At 31.8% G+C, this 22,048-nt stretch overlaps 2 protein-coding genes across 2 annotated transcripts in view; one reads left to right on the top strand and one right to left on the bottom strand.

Moving 5' to 3' along the window:
• LOC133175651 (collagen alpha-1(XII) chain-like) overlaps positions 1–2,482 on the bottom strand; it is a 47,402-nt gene extending 44,920 nt beyond the window's left edge. The window contains exon 1 of the mRNA XM_061310762.1: positions 2,196–2,482. Coding sequence (XP_061166746.1) covers positions 2,196–2,451 — 256 coding nt within the window. The 5' untranslated portion in view covers positions 2,452–2,482. The remainder of the gene's footprint in view (positions 1–2,195) is intronic.
• Positions 2,483–4,236: 1,754 nt separating this feature from the next.
• On the top strand, positions 4,237–19,268 carry LOC133175650 (uncharacterized). The gene is made up of 17 exons (XM_061310761.1): positions 4,237–4,255; positions 4,913–4,951; positions 9,874–9,996; positions 10,236–10,535; positions 11,395–11,412; positions 11,747–11,803; positions 11,892–11,957; positions 12,263–12,556; positions 12,760–13,050; positions 13,140–13,424; positions 13,591–13,839; positions 13,954–14,004; positions 14,958–15,242; positions 15,396–15,665; positions 15,952–16,236; positions 16,341–16,482; positions 19,056–19,268. Exons 1-17 carry the CDS (start codon positions 4,237–4,239, stop codon positions 19,198–19,200), a joined length of 2,919 nt encoding a protein of 972 aa, XP_061166745.1. The 3' UTR covers positions 19,201–19,268.
• The last annotated feature ends 2,780 nt before the right edge of the window (positions 19,269–22,048 follow it).

Below are 22,048 nucleotides of genomic sequence, written 5' to 3'. Positions count from 1 at the left end.
TTAAGCGTATGAATTATAGTTTTCATAATAAATGGAGTAAAGAAAAGTTACCAATTCTAACAGAGTTTTATAATTAATAATGACAAACCCTTACTTTGCACTTTTGCAGCTGATGATAAATGGGGAGATCTGGCAAACATTTCGTTCGTAATTATCAATAGAATCCCTGTAAAAAAAAAGAGATAATAAACTTCAAATGAAAAATTAAAAATACATGTAATTACGTAAATAAAAATAACAGCATTTCCATTCAGTGCCGTCATTATGGACTGTGATTCTCTAATGCAGGTCCATCCGTTTTCAATGAGGATCGCAGAAATATCTTACGTTTTGGACAGTTTTTCCTTCTCACTGGTTTGAGGATATCTGTAGAACAAATTGAGAATATCTGTAGAACAAATTGAGGATATCTAAACATATGTATACATATGGTAAAGTGTATAATGTCTTAAATGGATTTGGCCATCATTATATCAGAGCTTACCCATTTGAATCTTAGATCGAAGATGCCTCGGAATCTTTTCACCTTTGTTTAGACCTAAAATGGTAAAATTCTATCTGTTTTTTAAGTCACAATTATCGTTACTGTACATTACTCAGTACATTTACAAAAGGAGCTTATAATCTTTTAGGAAATCATTCCTGGCTCTGTTTACTTACGTTTTTGTAGTTCTAATGTTTTCTCGAGTTCATCTAATATCTTGTTTAGTTCTTTTGTACGTTCTATGAAGAAAAGAGCCACATGGAACATATTACTCATCTAAGTTACCCTTTTCTTTCTCGATAAAAAATATGTAGATAATTGAAATACCTGATTATATGAAATAGGGTAGCTTGTGAATCAGAATTATTACGTACTAGTAAGCAATTATGTAGTCATGGTCTTCCGTGGAATATTTTATTTAAATTTTGGCCTACTCCTCAAGATCATTTATATGTATATGTCGAACTTTGGACGCCTATTACAACTCAGTCCTGACCAGGAGTCGACGGATCAACACAGTATCACATTTAAAAGATTTCTGACTATGATTAATTTTACATGTAGCTTGTATCATTGGGTTAAACTTTAAAAGATTTTCTCCTTTGCATTCCTATTGAAAATGACAAATCATATCCGTAAACTATCTTTATTTTTTATTTTTTTTTTTTTATTTTTTTTTTTTTTTTTTTTTTTTTTTTGGCATATAATTTTCTTTGTTGGACAGGATTTGAAATAGATCTTTCCAATATATATATATGGTCTTATGTAAAACGTTAACACTTTATTATTACCAAGTCTATGTATGATTAAATGTGAATACACGTACTTGCGATTTTATTTCATTATAGGTCTGTTTTACACAGAAAATTACTTCATTAAATGAACCTTGAATTTTCTTTTCTAAATTTACATTTGTAGGAGACCTAGTTGATCCTTGGTGACACTGGTGACACTGCGCTATAATTTAAACAAAATTACAATTTATGAGGATAAATCAGTTTTATTCGACAAAGTGATGCCATGTTTTTTAGTACAATTATTTTATCTCATATCGTTGTGTCTCCTTAAATTAAGCAGGCTTTGCTGAAAGTTTGGTTGAAATTGGTCCTTTGAATAGAGACGAATAATTTTTAAAATGTGAAAAGTTAACAGACAGACAAACAGATACCAACTTCAATCAGTATGCATAACATGAACTTTTGCTTCAAGAGAGGTTAATCATTTTATACACATACCGGTATTTCAAAATTTCCTTCAGACAGACTATCATATAGTATCATTAAGGAGGTAATCTTACGTGTAAATGACTCAGCTTCACTCCCAGCTTGACTAACTGTTGAATCTAACAAAAAGAGTGAGTTAATACAACTGTTACATGAAGCTAGTTAGTCTCAAATAATTTTGATAGCATCTTTTATATTTAAAATGACAATTTTAAGTAAAGTATCAAAATAGATTTTTAAAATCTTCCAACCAATCGAACACCCTCAACATCACATATGGCATGCTAGTTACTCACTTTCTGGAAATAGCGTCATGTGCTCGAAGGGCTCTAAAAAGACACAGTAAAAAAAAAATGAAAAAATAAATTTTCAATAAATTGTAAAATATATATATATATATATATATATATATATATATATATATATATATATATATATATATATATATATATATATATATATATATATATTCTAAATAAAATAATCACTTTTTTCTTCTTCTTGTTCCTCTTTTTCCTCTTCTGGTGGAGTAGGGGGTGGTGGTTTACGGGCCCTCTCATAAGCAGAAACTTTAATGTCGAAATCTGTATCTGCAGGAAGGTCTTTAAGAAGGTACCTGTGATCCTTTGTCAGCGCCTTTGTCCACTCTGACTCGGTCTTTTTCTTCCACTCCACCTCGTAGGACATGAGTCCTCTCACTCCTTGTGGAGGCCCCCATGTTAATAATATTTCTGTTGCACCCATGTCAGCCCTCAGATTAGTCGGTACAAGGACCTCACCTATGATTACATTTTAGTTTCTTGAATATTTTTTGAAAGCATTTCATGGATAAAATGATAAAACTTTTCCAAACGAAAATGTTTATCATTAAATATATTTGAGCAATCAAGTAACATTTGAAAAGAATAATTATTGTAAAATAATTTCTCTGAATAATATATATTCCATTGTGTGCAAAAAAAAAAATTGGAAAATTCTGGAGGCAAAACTTACCTGGATCTATAAGGTCACTTGGTTCTTCCGGCAACGTTTGTAATGGCTGTAATACATAGATATATAAAAATATCAGTCTCTGACACTTAAAATTTGCAAACTTTTCTTTTGTTTGCCTTGATTTTTTTTACATACCGTTGGTGAAGCTTCTCTCACATCTTCCTCCTCCGAATATTCAATTTCGTCATCTATAAGAGCAGACATGATGGAGGATGCAAACGTTTGACGGCCATTAAGACTTGTGTTAACCCATGGAAATAACCTGTGTGATTGTTTCACAATGAACGGTATTTAAATACTAGATTTGTTAGATGTCCTATTTAACGCCATTAGAAACAAAAGCTGCTGTAATCAATTATATCTCTTTTATTCAATCATTCGAATGATAACATAAGGCTTTTAAAAGAAGGATACCGAATGTGTTATCGGTAGAAATACACAATAGTTATGAGCAGATAAATTTTAGAATTAGGGCGGGACGCTATATTTCTTCGTCAGGCAGAATGAATCTGTTGAACATGGGATAAAAATAGGAAAATAGGACACAAATTTTAATCAAGGTAATTATCTTTTTGTGATAACACCTTTAAATTACATCTTGATTTTAAATTTTGTATTTTCAATTTATTTAAGTTACCTCGATTACGCAAGACTTCATATGAGAGTTAGTGTCACTTTGATTGTGGGAATCAGAAAGTAGGAATGTGTGATATATTTATGTTTACAGGATGAAAGGAAAATGTTCTTAGGATCAAAGGAAGGATAAGAAGACATAATGGGTTTGTTAACAAAATATTACAAATATTATTGACCTGTCGACAATAGGTTATAAAATATTACAAATATCATATTGACCTGTAGACAATTGGTTACAAAATATTACAAATCTCATATTGACCAAGCTGTAGACAAAATGTTACAAAATATTTTTAGAAAATGAATCAATATTACGTGTTTATTAAGAGGCGTTAAAATTGCGCTTAAAAGGTTGGACACTGGAGAAATAAGAGCAGCAGTGTCGTATGCTTTTGATTATATTCTATCTTAGAATGTATAATGTCACATTGTATAATAAAGAATGGAACAATGAAATTGATACACAAGATATTAAAAATTTAGTAGACAATAGTCTTGAGACTGAATAAATTTGATAGGATAAAAGTTCACTCTAGAAAATTGGTAGGGATAGTAGCAAAATTCTTTATATAAATAGAACAAAACGAATACATGGACATGAATTGATATTAAAAAAAAAGAAATATTAAGTGCAGATATGCCAGAAAATAACACAAAAATTACAAAAAATGAAAGGAAAAAAAATACACAAAGGATATCAATAAAACTTCTGAATTGCTCAGATTAAATAAGAGGAGTGTTACATACATAAGTTCAACCAAAGGAATAATATGCATTTTTACACACATATAATAATAATTATAGTGATAAAATCTGGGTGAATCTTGATACACTTTCCTGTATAGATAAATATTGTAGTTATGAATCACTTCTTTTTCTTCAGCTCGAAAATTTAGAAGGATGAAGCTCTTTCCAGAAGGTAAAAGACGTTTTACATATTTTTACAAGTATATTCACAAACATCTTTGCAAAAATTTAAAGTTCAATGAAACCTTTGACATTTCTAGAAGATGGCCTTGAAAAGTACGTCAATAATATGTTTTGTAATTCAAGATGAACTTTTGATTATTATAAATTTTGATTAACTATGTATTGGAATACAAAAAATGAAGTCAAGTGACTATAATCGTGATATATATATATAAAATTCACATTGCACACATTTTACTTCACTAGCGGATAATCGTTCATATAACTATGTGTTAGCATCAACAAAACGATTTTAAAAGCCATAATCTTATCACAAATCTAACTAGTATTCAAAACAACAAAAAAGCGTTCTTAGTCTTGTACAACGTTTCATTTTATTCATTATACACATTCATAATTCATTTCAATTTTACCTTTCATTAAGATTCCTTTGAAGGCCACGCTGGGAGTTTGCCTGATACCTATAGAGGTAAACAAGTAAATTATTCAAAACTAGTTCTCTACATTATTTCACATTTCTAAAAGACCATGTACGTAGAACATTTTTTTTCTAATGGGGAAAAAGTTAATGTGATTTATGAGGGACACTTTTTGACACTAAATAAATCTAAAATATAACATGAACCTGTACTTCTGTTTTAAACAGACAGAGATGAAGAGATGTCAATGTTTCTCAGAGATTCAGGTAAAATTACTTAGTTACTTACTTACTTACTTACTCAATTTACTTACTTAAGGCATTTAGAAAACAACGTACCTGTGAATAATATTATTTATATTCACCATCCTCTCTGAAAAGCATTAAAAGTATTGACAGTGCAAGTTCAGACCTCATGAACTCTTGAAATTTTTTTTTAATTTTCTCCTGCAGAGATGATGTGGTTTCTTTGTTTTATTTAAATATAACTTGATATAAAACTTATTCGAGAGATCACTTCTTGTACGTGAAAAGAAGAAAACACTTGCTGTGGCGTTCAACTCGACATTTAGATATATCGACGACGTATTGTCAATTAACAATGGCTATTTTCATTCTTATGTCGATACGATATATCCTGGTGAACTTGAGATAAAAGATACCACAGAGTCTGACACATCTGTTTCATATTTGGATATTTTACTTGAAAAAGACGTTAATGGTAATCTAACAACCAAACTTTATGATAAACGTGATGACTTTAACTTTTCAATCGTCAACTTCCCTTACTTATGCAGCAATATACCTTCATCACCTGCATACGGGGTATATATCTCTCAGTTGATTCGATACGCAAGAGCATGCTCTACGTATGTACAATTTCTAAAACGAGGTAAATTATTGACAAATAAGTTGATGAAACAAGAATATCAGCTGTCTCGTTTAAAGTCATCATTTCGTAAGTTCTATGGTCGATACAATGACCTTGTCAGCAAATACAATTTATCATTGAGTCAAATGCTGACTGACGTTTTTCATACTAATTGTTAGGCCATTATTTACACACTGAATTGTCGACGGATTTTTCCGTTATTTCCCGATCATGACAAGGAGCACACGGCGGGTGTGACCGGTCGGCAGGGGATGCTCACTCCTCCATGGCACCTGATCCCACTTCTGATGTTTGGAGGTCCGTGTTTGCTCTGCTCCTATTTTGTTTTGTATAATGGACGTTTGAGCTTGAATACTGTTCGTTATCTCCATATATTTCATCTAAAATCGAAATCTGTTGGAAAGGATTTTATGAACTCATTTCTTGAAATTGTTATTTCTTCAGATCAGTGGTATTTAAAGTTTAATAAATAAAATAACTTTATGAGACCTGTAACTGTTATAACCTTGTATAGTTTGATAACATTAATTTCTCTTTGTTCATAGCATGACTTCTAAAAAGATTTAATTTCAGCGTAAATACCAACATGATATTTTGATGTATCTAATGATCTCACTTTGATATTGTCTTACTTTGTGGACAAATGGGCGAGGAAAGAGTGTAAATTTTGCATTCTGTGTATTTCCATGTTCTTCTAGCTTTTTATTTTTCATTCTTATTTGGTAGAGAAGGAATTAATCTTGTCTTTAAATTAAACACAAGTCCATCTCGTACGAGATAAAGAATGCACTACAGTAAAACTCGTTTACTACAAACACGGATATAACGAATTTACTGATATTTTTTGCAATCCCCTGCGAAATTCTTAACAACTCCTTGTAAAATATTACGGATATAACGAACTCGGATATAATGAATTTAATAGCGAACTGATTCTGTGTCCCCTAGAAGTTAAAAATAACGAAATTTACATCTTTTATAGCAAATTTTTAAAGAATTAAGTTTTTAAAATATTGAACTGACATTTATTTGGTAAGTAAATATATTTAGAACACTATTCATCCCAAAAAATTTTGAACTCCAAGGTAATTACATTTGGTAGTCATATACTTCAAGGAAAAAAAATCTATATTGCGAAGTCGCTATGTATACTTTAACGAATTTGTTATACGGATATAATGAATTACGGATATAGCGAAGTAAATTCTCAGGTCCCCAGAACTTTGCTATAACCGAGTTTTACTGTAGTACTAGTGTAGACAGTTGACAATGGAGAACAGTTCATTGAAGGATGAGCAAAGGGGCACCTTCTCCCTCAACCACTCCTATTCTCCCCTTCCCTCTTCCTCTTCTTCCCACTTCCCTTCCTTTCTTCTTTCTTCTTTCATTATTTTCTTCTTACACCCCTCCTTCTCCATCTTTCTCTCTGTCCTTTCAACACCGACCTTTAAAATGCATCTCCTTATTACCCCGTTTGACCCCCGTTAAAAATTCCCCACAGACAAAGAGCATATCGATATGACATGTCATGTTGATGTTTGTTCAAAACTGGAACAGAAAACAATGACCGGTGTCATGTATCGGGAATTTGATATAATAATATGTTATCTGTTTAACATTTTGACCATAAAGTTTTAAAAGATATTTGAATAATACTTAAGTACAAAAAAAACATTTTAAAGTTTGAACTATTATTTGTCGTTCAAATAATTATCAAGAACAGAGCCCACAGCCCTCTTTACCAGTTGGTAAGTTCGATTTGCATAATAATTATTGATATCTATCTTCAAGTTGTTTATGAATTTTTCCTCACTAAATTCGATCATCTTTTTCTTCGAACGGAATCGGTTGGAGTTATTTCTTTTTCATAATATGACAATTTTCTGTAGTAATTCAAATGGAGACAGATGAAGTCAAAATTGGTATGTTGTCACGATTACAAAAAAATGTCCTGGACATAATGCATGAAATGAATGTGCATGAAAATATCTTGAGTTAGCATGTCTTAGGAACAATTATTAAAGTTATTTTAATTTTTGACAATTTATAAAATTTGATTTTAATATGTTTTACATTTCTATTCTTTAAATAATTAATATTTAATAAAGTTTGGTCATTGGTAGATAAAATAAAGTTTAAAAAATGTAAGAAAAATTGTCTTATGACGACAGATATGAACTCTGGAACAAAGTGTTCAATCACTTCAAAAGAATCAGAAAAACTGTGCTTAGATACAATCTTCACAGTGTACAGTAATGGCGTATCTCAGCACCAAATAGTTTTGTGTGTGTGTCCCTTTAAACCCATCAAAGGTGGTTCGTGCTGAGAGACCATGACAAACAGTTCTATTTGCCTCTAACTCATCACAGTCTAATTACAGTGGATAAATTTGATACCAAACAGTTCTTGATTAAATACAAAGGTATTAACAGAAGAATACACTGTGTCTAATAGAGATTAATAAAAGGCTTGGTAGAATAAAATTATACTAAGAGTTTTTATTTATCATGTGTTCTACATTTCTAACAATTAAATTAGATAAAAATTTAAATCAATATATTTTACTAATTCGTGGACCAAGCTGCTATGCCAAAACAGAGAGTATAATATCCCATACCCCTTATTTTAGATCATGCAATTCAACTGGTCATAATTAGCAAATGATAGATTAGATTTATATATAAATTGTTCGTATACACTGTATAAAATTCTTTTTAGCCTAGTAACCTATGAAGTTTTACGAAATTCAATTATCAATCGATATATTTTTTATGAATTTCAGAATGTATCCAGTCAAAAATGTTGAGTATCATTCACATAGCCCCACATCCTTAGCTTTACATTTTAAGACTTAATTTATGTCCAATTTCAACATTTCAAGAAAGGTTGAAACACTTACTGATTCATGATGACTATCCTGAAAGTTTTAGGAAGATTTAATGGAGGCAGTTGTATGGATGGTTTTGCTTTTTTTATGGCAATTAATGGTTCTAAACTTTAATAGTCCTCCCAAAATATTTTATGTCTTCTAATGCTCGGCAGGCTCACCGCAGCTAGTTTTTGCTTATTTTTATAAAGATTAACTCAAACACATTCACAGAGATGAATAATGTCATTTATTTAAATGACGGTAAAAAAGAAAAAACTTTACACAAAAGAAGGGGGATCAGACTCACAAGCTCAGATTGAAAGTTACGTAAAATATAAAAAATGTCTGATCCCCCCAAAAATGACTAGAAAAATTTCCTATAAAACAATAAGATCGAAACTGTTAAGAAAAATATATCAAAAAGATGGCACCTCCAAACAAAATGGGCCACAAGATGTGATATGCTTGCTATTCGCATCCGTGCCATCCAAGGTGCTCCCAAAATATTGCTTTAGCATTGAATTGCTATTCCTTTAACGTGATTCTTAGACTATTTACACTGACTGGACTAAATTTTGCTGAAGAAATCTTTAAAACATTAAAATTTTGTTGTAATGGTGATTCAAGTTCTGTTACCCTTCAGAATTCCTTTCGAAATTTTTAAAACCACAAAAAATTGAAATTTTTGAACTATATTTCACAGTAATGTTTTGAACAATTTTCAAGTGACACTTTTATCTACTAAATACCATACACCGGCAGAGTAGTAGCAGGATTCATCAGTAAAATATTCCAATTGAAGGGGTTTTTTTGTAAATATCTGCGATTAAATCTAAAAAAAAAAAAAAAAATAAGAAATTTGAGGAAATTTATTACGATACTTAAATGTTCAAGTGAAGACAACTGAACATTTGTTATTTCATATTTATCTTTTTAAAGGTTTTGATACATTGAATGGCTCAATCTCCAAACACTGTTACAGGTTTTTGATCAAATATACACTTTCCAAATATTTAAAATGTTGCGTATCAAAAACAATCATTATAGAAATTTGATCGACAACTACACTCCTGCAGCTTATTCTTAAGTAATGCACAAGAAAACCAAAAACAATGTAAATTTAGACATGAATGAGTGAGTTTACTTTTCCTTAATTTTGTTTTCAGGTTTTCGTGGAATTTATTGACCAACCTCTCTTTAAACGCTTGTATTGCTTTAACTATATTTTCTGAAATCATAATTATATATGTGTGTGTGTGTGGGGGGGGGGGGGGGGGGTCTGTATGCAAGGTTGAACCTAGTATCACTGCTAGATTGGACGTGCCCTAGAGATTCCTTGTTCTATTTTCAACTTCTCTTTCTTCTTCAAAAAATTATTTTCATGACTTTATATTGTAATCAAATTGCACATTTACATTGTTATTGAAGACGAGGAATCAGGGGAAGATGAGTCAATCGCCAAAGAAGAAAAAGAGCCATCTGAAAAACAACATCCACGTCCAAGTCGCTTTCAACCTGCTAAAGAGCCAAAGGAGAAAAAAGTAGTGATCCGTGAGTTATTATCCTTCCTGATACGCTTTGTTTTATCAATTAATATAAAATACATGACTAGTAATGTATATTGTATAGCTATTTGATAAAATAAGGCATATCGGGAAGGACATCGTGTTTACTCTTTGAATAGCATTGACCTGTTACGATTAAAAATAAGAAAGTGTGTTTTTCTCTTCCTGATAAAAAGAACACATATTTTTATCCAAGTAAGATTTATTTTGTTTTTATTATCACAGATAAGAAACCCATTCGCAGAAACAAAACAAAGGTTCCTCGTGTCCGGACACTAAACGTGACACCGGGAGTAAAAGAAGTGAAAGTAACATGGGAAATATTTCCGAAAGAAGAATTCAATGACATACAATATATAATTCAATGGAGAAAGAAAGGGGAGCAGAAAGGTTGGCGGAGGGGTGAAAGTACGAAACTCATTTATATCATCAAAAACCTGGCTCCGGAAACAGCGTATGAGGTCAAGGTTGCCGCCTTATGGGAGAGGATTATATCTCCATCAGAGCAGACAGATGTGACAACTGGTATTTGTTTCTTAAATGATTTTTATCTAGATTTTGCATGAAAATGGAGATAACGAATTAATTTTGATACATATAATCTATAATATTTACTAATAATGTACAAATTACAAATAATATAATCATTTAGAAAAGACAAATCTTAATGATTGGGTATTCAAACCAGCTATTCTGAGTATAATAAAGACATTGTAAGAGACTGAGTATGCAAACCAGCCCAAATGCATTAAATAATATCAACATAATGTAAATATTTCGAGAATAAAACACACATTTTAAGCAGAGAAAACAATTGGATGTTCATGGGGGTGGTGATGGTGAATTAATAACATTTTGTATAATGAAAGATGAGTTTTGCTCTCAATCTACCTAAGTTTACAATTCAGTTTTTATGTATGCAGTACAGTGTTTTCTTTAACCTCTCTGGGTCATAATTACCATTTAATTATATGGAATTCTTATTATTGAGGTTAGATGAATTCTTAGATCACTAGGTAACCGCTGGATTTGCTACTGTGTTCCTTACCCAGATACTGGGTACAGTAAATCTGAAATAGATTAAACTAACCGGGATTCACAATCAGTAGGAACCAGCTGGGTCCTTATTTCCCAGGACTCTTAACGCTGATGCCAATCTACAGTTTTACCATTTTCTTAATTTTTTTCTCTCTTACCTTTCTTCCATCTTATCAATAAGTGCGGCGAATTATGTACCTTTCAGTGTCTCCACTTTGAGGAAGGTCGCATTTCTAAGTAAATTCTGCTTTTTGAATTGTGTCACTTAAATGGTCACTCCTGCTTACCTGCGATGCCTAGTGAAATTCACCATCCTGTGTTGAAAGTAATTTGTGGGTGGAAACAGATAAAAGAGAGAGTGTGCGTCCGCCAAAAATCAATTTAATTTCATTAAATGGTAAACCATATATAATTTTTGGGGTTTGATTTTGGTTCATTATAGGCTATCAGAAAATTCTCAATTTATCAGGAATTTTCATAACAAGTTTATTAATATGAATCAACCCAAGTCGTATACTTATACATATTACATAAATTTTTTGAATTTTATTTCCAATATTGAATTCTCCTTTTATATATACACAAGTTGCAGCTCCGCTTTTACTTAAGTACCAGTTCGTCGACTGTTTTAGTTCCTTTACATTAAAATAACATATTTTTTCTAGAACCATTGCCACCTACGACAGAGGACGACAAAGAAGAATTACACTCACTTGATTCACCACGTGACTCCCCTGTAGAGTACGCTCAAAGAAGTAAGAATAAAACTTTGTATAATTACTAGAAAAGCAGATAATAACTTAGAAACTAGTAATCTTTATTTCTTGTATTTATTATTTTCAGAGCTTTCTGTCATAATTATTAATGACCATAAAGGTGGGATGCATACTGAGCTAAATATCAGAGCACGTGAGTAAGGCTTATTATTGATTCTCAGGAAAAATTTAATCCCTTTTTTATTGTGTGCAAATAATAGATTTAAGATTTATAAATATAATTGCCCATAAAATCAAGTATTGCGCTTAATGACAGATACACGTACATTAATACGATGTTGCCACATTTGATAACTTAAATCCAAAGTTACCGGGTTTTATTTTCTTGATTTTCTTGAGCTGTATAGATTTTTCTTCACTATGTCAAATATCTTACACTAGATCTGATTTTTATTTTACGGTTTCATTGATCAGCATGTATTCTTACACTTTGTGTAGGAGAAATTTTTGACTTCTTCGACAAGACCTTACGTTTCAAAACTGTTGTCAAATTGGAAAATCAACCAAGGGAAAAGGTGCGAGACTGGTTCAAAGCTTTGGATAGAAGTAAAATGTTTGACGGGTTTGAAATGTTCGTGTGTGTCCTCGTAGGTTTCGGCGATTACAATGGATTTTATGGATGTGATGGAGAATTGCTGTCCTTTCACGAAATTTACAAGCAAACCAGGGAGAAGTTTGGCAGTAAGCCAAAAGTCATTCTTGTTGACATCATAAATATTCCTTCTTCAAGAGGTAACAGTATTTACCAGCAAGTTTTTCTGTGCTTAGAAAACTGGAAAGACACACAACACTCAATCGTTCTGATTAAATTTCACTATTTTATTTTCAACAATTAAATTCACAAATAAGAAAAAATGTAACATAAGTATTTTCAAACATATATTTTCAAACATGCATTTAACTTAAAATTTTAATTCATGATTAAAACAACACAGTGCCATCGATGAAAAGTGCGGACGTACGAGTAATGGAAAACTCGTCAAGGGAAGTTGTTCTTGAGTGGACGCCACCACGGTACCACGAGAGTGATGTCCAGTTTCACATAGAGTGTTTCAAAGGCTTAAATAAAGTAATGGAAGTATTTCAACCAAACACTCGAATAGAATTTGAAAATCTTGAACCAAACACCCATTATAGATTTCATGTAACACCAGTTCTTGGAAAGGAAGGAAAGCCATACGGAAGTTCAGTTTACGCAAAAATTAAAACTAAGGCGAGACTAAAAGGTATTCCTCTAAACTTTTTATAAAACAAATTTAGAAAAAAAAAATCAATGATTATGAAAATATACATCTTATGTTATATTCTTTGACAGATACAGACATTTTAGAGGTTCGAAATTTGTGTGCACAAAGACTCTCCGAAAATGAGATACTGATGTTCTGGAACCCTCCTGGGATCAGAAAAACTAGTCATTTGTCCTACGTCATTTCTTGGGTAGATCAGACTAATCTCACAAAACGTTCAGAAATGGAAACAAAGAAAACATCGTGTATACTTAATGGTCTACAGTCCAATTCAGAACAGCTGGTTAAAGTTGCTGTTAAGGCATATGACAAAACATTTTTCCCTCTCAGTTACCATGTCCCATATTTTCAAGGTAAACTTGCAAGCCTAGCGTATGAAAGTATTTCTTACATTTTATTGGTTCTTTATTATATTTGGCTGATTTTTCCCTTGATAACATTTCCAAAGTAAATCATTTTTTTTAAAAATAAATCATTTTAGTGACTGTTTTATTTTAAGTATCTAATTTTTTTTTTCAGATGTTTTGAGACCTACCCACGTGACAGCAATAGCAGAATCACATTCGGTGTTTTGGGTGGACTGGCAATTTCCTATAGATAAACAAGAACATATTGAAAAGTTTATCGTCCATTGTTCAGAATGCTTGTCTTTCAGAAAAAACCGCACAAGGTCTTTCGATGTAATGAAAGACCTCCGGAGTTTACCAGTCACCTATATACCAGAGCTTTTTTACCATTACATTAAAGTTTCACCAATAGCCCAGGACAGTAAGTGCCTTAAATTATCTTTTACGTTTGAATTTGATTTATGGCAATCAAATATACTTTTTTTAAATGTATTAATATAAACAAACTGCACGTGCTTTCATTTTTATTTCTCAGATTCCCCTACTGTAAAACTTCATGAGTCGCTTATTGCTCGAATTGAAACTGGTGAGTGACCGATATTTTTTTTAACAAACAAAAGATATTTTTGTGAAATATTTCCTTTTATTCTATGAGATTTCAAAGTTGTGTCTATCACTGAAAGTAAATCCATTTATCAGTTACCTGAATATTTATTTTTCTGGTTTTTCCTGCATTTAGTTAACGGATTTCTTTCACAATTTCAAAATATTGACATATGAACTCTTATGTACTAACTTTAGAAAAAAAACAATCAACATATGCTTTCATTTCGGGTGTATTTAAGAAAGTGGAGGTTTTATCACGCTTCATTTGAGAAAGAGATTATCGATTTCAGAGTTAATGTTATAGTCAGGTGTTAGTCTGATGTTATATTTTATGAATTATTTTATGAAAATTTACCAAGAACAGTCGCCAAAAAATAAATATAGCGGTAATGTATGAAGAAATTCATTTACAGTTTTGTAAATAAAAAAGTCATATAGCAATAAGGCTTATTATTCTAAAAAAATTAAAATGTCGTTAAAAAAAATATATTTTCAAGTGGCGACGATTAAAAATGTTTGTACTGAATACGACAACTTTGTTATTATATTTCATCAACAAAAAAAATTCACATGCGCTTTTCCCTATATTACCCACAGCAACTATCTCAAACAATAAGAAAGATTTTTATCTTACAAGATGGTGAACGTCAAGACTTACAATCTTGTTTCAAAATTCTTACTTTATTTAATCATATGCAAATTAAATCAATTACGCAATTATCTTCACTCTTTTATACAAAAGTAATCCATATTAATTTACCCCACATCATAGCATTTATTTTATATAAAATAATTGAAAATTTCCAGTACTTTTACAAGAACTTTAAAATCAAGTATTTATGTTTAGACACATAGAAATAAAATTCGAAATTTTTCATTCTTTTTTAATTTTCATTTTATAAAGGAAAACCCTAAAGCTTTGAGTTTTTACAGATAAAGCACTGAGGCTGTTTGTCTCCTCAAAAACAAGTAACTCGTGTGAGCTAATTTGGTGGGTGGATATACAGGATAGAGAAATGGTTTCCACCTACACGGCACATTGTAAACCCTCAGATCCAAAGAAGAAAAAGTTTAAACCAGTTCCTCTCAAGCTCGGACCTGAATGTCGCCAAACTCATGAAATTGTTAATCTTGAGAGTGATACGACCTACTTTGTATCGATTTACCATCAAAGGAAGATGTACACACAACAGGTTAAAGTAAGGACACTTCCCAAAGGTAAATAACTCTAACTTTAATTCATTGCTACCGAGTTGTCATTAATGCCCTAGAACGGCGAAGATTAGTAAAACTGAATTGGGAATTTATAAACGCAGTTTTATTATATTTCTATAAATTGAACAATTAGTTTCCATTTATTTATTTTTATAGGCAATCCAGAAAATCTTGAAATCACATTTGTATCGTCCTTCGAGGTCATAGTAACTTGGTCAGAGAACTTTAAATCCGGGGCAACGGAGAATACATACATTGTAGAATATAAATGTGACCCTACGATAATGAAGAGGACTATGCGTTTGAGGACGTCCGAATGTTCTATACGTCTTACAGATCTACTTCCTGATGTTCAATACGAGGTGTCCGTCAAAAACAAAGAAAAAGGAGACCCGTCTGTCAAAACATTCAGGACACCAAAATTCGGTAAACTTTAAGGAATTCATCAAGAGAATCTACTAGTACTGCTTAAAAATAAGATATTGAAACTGTGCTCAGCTCACTATGTGTATTGATTCGAATTGTTTGATATACAGCACTTGGTTCTTTGAATTGTTTCAATTTGATGTCAGCAAAAGGAATATATATATATATATATATATATATATATATATATATATATATATATATATATATATATATATATATATATATATATATATATATATAAGAATTGATATTTAGCACTTATTTGCACAGTTTAATTTTAAAGGGCCAACTAATTTACAACACCGAGTGACTTCATCAGAAATAGCACTAACTTGGGAAAGTGCTGTCCTTCCTGAAAATTCTACAGAGTTATTACAGTACCATATTTTCCTAGAAAGGGAAGATGGAAATAGACAAAAGGGGATGATTATTAAAGATACTTCTGTATCATTTCATTGTACATTTGGTAATCTGTGGTCATCTACTTCGTATGTTGTCAAGTGTTTTACACTTATTGATGGGAAACGGAAATACGCTCCTATAGCGATAAAGGCTAAAACCAAAAGCGGTAATTATTTTTAAACAATTCTTAACATTTTTTCGATTTAATAGTATTGAAATTTAAGGAAAGTTTTTTTTATTTCAAAACCATGTCATATTTATATTTTGTAGATAATCTGCGAACTCTACTAGAACCTAAGGGAGACAATTTTATTATATCGTTTGCTTCCCGAGAATGGAAAACAGATGCATTATTGCAAACTGGTCTATATACCGCAGACCTGTTCTTAACGTTTCAAGAGAATTTTTACAGGTCTGACTTCATTGAATTCTTAGCTCACTAATATAAAAAGGCTTGTTGAAGGATCTTTTCTAATCGAATAGTGTCTGACTTCTGTAATCCAACAAGAACTTTTACGTTTTCAAAAGTTTATTCAATACACCGTGATCTTCAGTTTTTAATGCATCAATTCAGGAATATCATCAGAGTAAACCAATATACTCCTGATATACAAAAAATTATTGGATAAGTCTAAATACTGCCAAAGTCCAAGAAGGTTGCAAATATGATTGATTGATTGATTGTTGTTATAAGTCCCATTCGAGAATTTTTCACTCATATAGAGACGTCACCATATACCGGTGAAGGGCTTCAAATTTAGACCTTTACTCGGCACTCAGGGCCATTGAGCAGTGAGGGTTCTTTATCGTGCCAACACCTACCGTGACACGGGGCCTCGGTTTTTAAGGTCTCATCCGAAGTTTCTTTTCAAAGTGCCGATCGCTTGGCGAAGGAACAGTTACTACCTATTTTTTATCGACTTAGGTCGGTCGTGGCCGTGATTCGAATACACGACCTTCCGATCACGGAGCGAGTGCTCTACCGACTGAGCTACGATGACGATCGGTTGTAAATATGAAATTAAGACCTAAAGAGTGGAAGAGCAAAAAAAAGTCTCAAAAAATCTGAAAGATATGGAGATACATGTAACGTACAATGATCAATATAATACATCAATACAACAATATTACTTAAATATTAAACAATAAGAATCATAAACAGGGCAAAAAAGTACTGACTCCTGGACACACCAGAGGTGAGATCCGATTCACTAGAGGAGTAAGTATCCCCTGTGTACGGGTCACACCAGCCTCGGGGTCTCTGAATTAACGGAGTATTCCGTAGTTGAATTTGGTATAAAACAATGACCTCCCAATTGGCAAGAAATATGTCATTCAAAATACGACCACCAGTGGCCGTAAATTCAAGGAGAAAAAGATCCCCCAGCAAGCAGTGTCTTATGCTCAGAGAGTACTAATATTGAGCCCTTGTTTTGTATTCTAATGAAGCAGTATTTCAAAATTTCTACATGAAAAGAGGACGTTTCTTGCTGTGACCTTCAATTCAATATTTAGATATATCAATGACGTTTTATCGATTAACAATATTCATTTGCATTCCTACGTTGATTCGATACATCCCATTGAACTTGAAGACACCACAGAGTCTGATGCATCTGTTTCATGTTTGAATGTTTTACTAAAGAAAGACATTGATGACAAACTAACATCTAAACTGTATGATGAACGTGGTGACTTCAACTTTTCTATTGTCAACTTTCCTTATTTGTGTACCATTATCACCTGCATATGAGGTTTATCCTCCAAATTGATTTGATATGCAAGAGTATGTTCTACGTACGAACAATTTCTAAAACAAGACAGATTACTCGCAAATAAGCTGATGATACAAAATTATCTGCAATCTCGTTTGAAGTCAATATTTCGAAATATTCTATAGTTCAAACAATGGCTTTATTTGCAAAAACAATCTGTCGTTAGGTCGAGTTTAACTTGCTTTTTTCATCAATTTGTTGAGGCATTATTTTCATACTGAATTGTCTTCAGATTTCTCCGTTGGTCCGATCATAACAATGTTAGGGCCATACAGCGGTTGTGACCGGTAGACAGGGGATACTCATTCCTCCAAGGCACCTTATTCCACCTCTGATGATGATTTTAGAAGACCTGTTTGCTTTATTCACATTTGTATTGTTTCACGATAGCATGATTATTGTTCATATCATGGCCCCGGATACAAAAGTACTATATTAGGTGCCTGACCATCTTCTTGCGACCTACATTTTGCGTAGTTCTGTCCGTTGAACAGTGAACTCCAACAAGGCTCAACTCTATAATAAAGATAAATATGTATCCATGATTGTAATGCATGAATTTATGGGCTAATTTCCCACTCCATCACAACTGGAGTTCTTGCACCAGTCAATTTCATTGCTTATGAGGATATGAACTACACATAGATATGAAGTACAACAGTATAAAGTTTAACATTCAACCTTATAGCTAGCCTTTCAGATACAATATACTTATTAAATATTAATTTTATATATATGAGCAAGAAGAAACTCTCTAGTTAACTTAGACACAGAAAAGTAGGAATAGTTTGTTTATATAATGTTTACAGAAGTGTTAAAAATTCAAAATTAACAGGAGTACTTTCAACTATCAAATTACTATATTTCTATGTCATAGAAATATTTCAAAAAAGAAATATATGAAATATTTTAAAAAGAAAGCATTAGTTCCAATTCTAAGCTTTTGTCATTATGTTACATCATGGAGAAGAACTTATAGTCAGATCAAGCTCATTAATTCATTAGAAAAAAAAGCTTTTTACATTAAGAAATTTATATGTAACACAATATAAATTTGTTAGATACTCTTTTTTTTATTCATGTAAATGTGGCTCTTTTTGATAACCTCAGATTAAACAATACATAAACCGTTCCTTTATTTTGTGATGATGTGAAATTCTTTCATTACACCTTAACAAGTCATATAATTATTTGGATTTTAATTTTTCAGTAAATCTGTAGATGAAATGTTAGACAACATCGACATGAGCAGTGAAGACCTGAAATCATATACAGTGACCAATATCAAATACCCTATAGACAAGGTGATGCTGGACACACCAAAGGCAGATGTTGATGATGATGACCTTGAATGAATTGTTGCGATTTTCCACACCTTTGTGGGCGGAAAGCATTGCTTTTCGCAGGCTAATTAAGTTGAATATAATAAAATATATGTCCTATGTCAAAACAGCGTCAAATATTATTGCCTGAAAGAGAAAACTTTAATGGGTACGAGAACACGTGAGCTAATTAGTTGACTTCCAAGTATTCTTGTGTATTCTGATATAAAGGGAGAGATGTTACATACGTAAATCATTGATATGACAAAGAATAAAGAAGAATGACTCCTACATCAGCTGCTTTAGATGTTTGTAAACAGCGTTGTAGAGAGTACTTTGTGATTTTGTACTAAAGGTTATTTAATGTGGTTCATTAGCTCTGCACTTAAGACTAACTCTTCCTTAACTTAAGTTCGAAATTCTTAAAATCGATATAAAATATCAATTGATAAATTCATTTCATAACTCAAAATATTTTTAAAATTTATAGAAATTCTTTCATATATGTTTAAGAAGTGAGTGCAAAGCAGTTATGACTGGATGAATCATCATAAAATCATACATGAGAAAATTATATATGATATTGCAATTATAATGAAAATCTATACTTATAAATTAATAAATTTTGCAAATAAACTCCGAAACGGGTGCACCAGAGTCCTTACTTACTTCTCTAACAATACACTAGATACAAGTTGATGTCCGTAAACTATATTTAGATTTCACTCGCATAGTAAGTATCGTACATTAAATCAAAAGTCTACTTTCATTTTCTATAAACAGCCTTGAAATAGCTAAAACGTGAGTACGGTGGCGTTTCCGGTTGGCGGATCTAAGTTACTGGCAATTTTTAATGAAACTGACAACAAGCAATCGTTTATTTATTACATAAAACGTCATCACTGAATTATTCAATCAAAACTCGATTTAAATGATATAAAAGAAATAAGTTGTGATAACCGATTAAAAAGGAAAATCTGCAAAATATTTTCGTCATTCACCGATCTTTATATTGATGGAAGCTTCTAGAACATCATATAGCATCGAGCCCGATGTTAAGAAAAAAACGAGGCGATTATAGCTACATGTCCATAAAAAAAGCTTTTGTGTAAATGGCCATAATTGAAATAATGGTAAATCACTGATAACACTATAAGTTGTGAATATAATCATTTATCGAAAGACTATTACATATAAATGTATGTAGTAGGTTTTCCTAATAAATTTATCGGTAAAATTTGTATATATTCCTTACTGAGAGCATCGTGGCAACGAACCCGAAGTACAATTTGTACTTCGTAATAAACTTGCTTACATGAAAAGAGAAAATTAATGAATAAGGTATTGTTCAAATACAATTTAAGATGTGAAATTTTGCACTTTAATAAATGCAAAGTTCATTTCTGAATACAATCTTTTATAGCTGCAATAATGTAGCCCTCTCCTTTTTTGAGGGAGGGGGGGCGGAGAGAGAGAGGCCAGAAAATATCAGATCCAAAAAAAAAATCGGAGAGGTCTACATTATTGCTTAGTCTTTTGTATCAAATACTCAGCCTATTCATAGGGCGTTAAAAGCTAATCTTTACACAGGTACTTGGTTCTTGGTTTATAAAAATGTATGTACCATATTGATAGGTAAAAAAGTAAAGTACATTTTTACATATCAATAAGGTACAAACATATTTATAAACCAAGACACAAGTACCTGTGAATTTTTACACCCCCTTCGTTGCTTTTATCCTTGACGGAAATGAAATAAGAGCATCTGAAGTACAATATCCATAACATAGTATGACAGGTTTCACAATAAACATCAATTAATGAAATTCCAATATTCAAGTTTAAAAAAAAAACAAAACAAAACAAAAAACGGGGGGGGGGGAGGATAGGTAAATCTACTTCATGCGGGATTTTGATCAAAGTATTTGTTCCTGCTATAAGCCTGTAGGCTGTCAGTAGAGAACTACAATATATTTTTTGTCGGTAGTGGTATAAATTCAATTCCCCGCGCTTGCGCGGGATTTCATCTAGTGAGAATAATATCATATACTTCCCTGATTGTTCGGAAATAAACATATGAATGAAGGAATATGACCGTATATTCTGTCTCCTAATAAATTGTCGCCGGCGACAATATGAATCTCCCATCACTGCATATATTGTAGGCCGTCGGTATGTACATGTCTTTGAGTATAATGGTAATTTTTTTTTAATTTTGTTGCTTGCATAAAAGCTGTCTCTACAAATGTTTATTCAAACTATGTAATGTATATATCAAAGTCAAAGGGAAAATGTCATTGATATTAGAGTCAAATAAAAGATAACCTGAGGCAATATCATTGGTGGAACACCGAGTGTTCGAGGTTATACCAGGAAGCTATGTGTTGCATATACGACATTGATATACAACATATGATATCCTTATAATCCAAAAATATTTCTTTCATAGAATAAAGTACCTACACCACCACCTACTGCACTTTTCATAAAATGAAATTTTATGACTTATTGCAGGCAGATATATATATGGATCTATTTTATTGACATAAATTTCTACACACAGAGACATACATTTTTGCATCCATTTTTTAACTAAGATTAATCAATGTTTTATAAATGAATCTTCACTCACATGCTCAAAAAAATACGCAATGCATTCTGTCCTTTTTTATTTTTCAATTTTGTTTGCTTATATTCTGTATGAGAACAGCTCTTTAGTCATAAAATGTAGCACATGTGTCCGACTCCAAGATTGATTAATTGATTGTGTTTTGTTTTATGTCCCATTCGAGATTTTGTCACTCATATATAGACGTCACCATATATCGGTGAAGGGCTTCAAATTAAGACATGTACTCGGTACTCAGGTCCATTGAGCAGT

The sequence above is a fragment of the Saccostrea echinata genome, unplaced genomic scaffold (genome assembly GCF_033153115.1).
Source record: "Saccostrea echinata isolate AGI-Se365-2 ecotype Australia unplaced genomic scaffold, CSIRO_AGI_Sech_v1 ptg000064l, whole genome shotgun sequence".
Classification (NCBI taxonomy): Eukaryota; Metazoa; Mollusca; class Bivalvia; order Ostreida; family Ostreidae; genus Saccostrea; species Saccostrea echinata.
The sequence above is the reverse complement of the archived record's forward strand: the minus strand, read 5'-3'. Positions and strand labels throughout refer to the sequence as shown.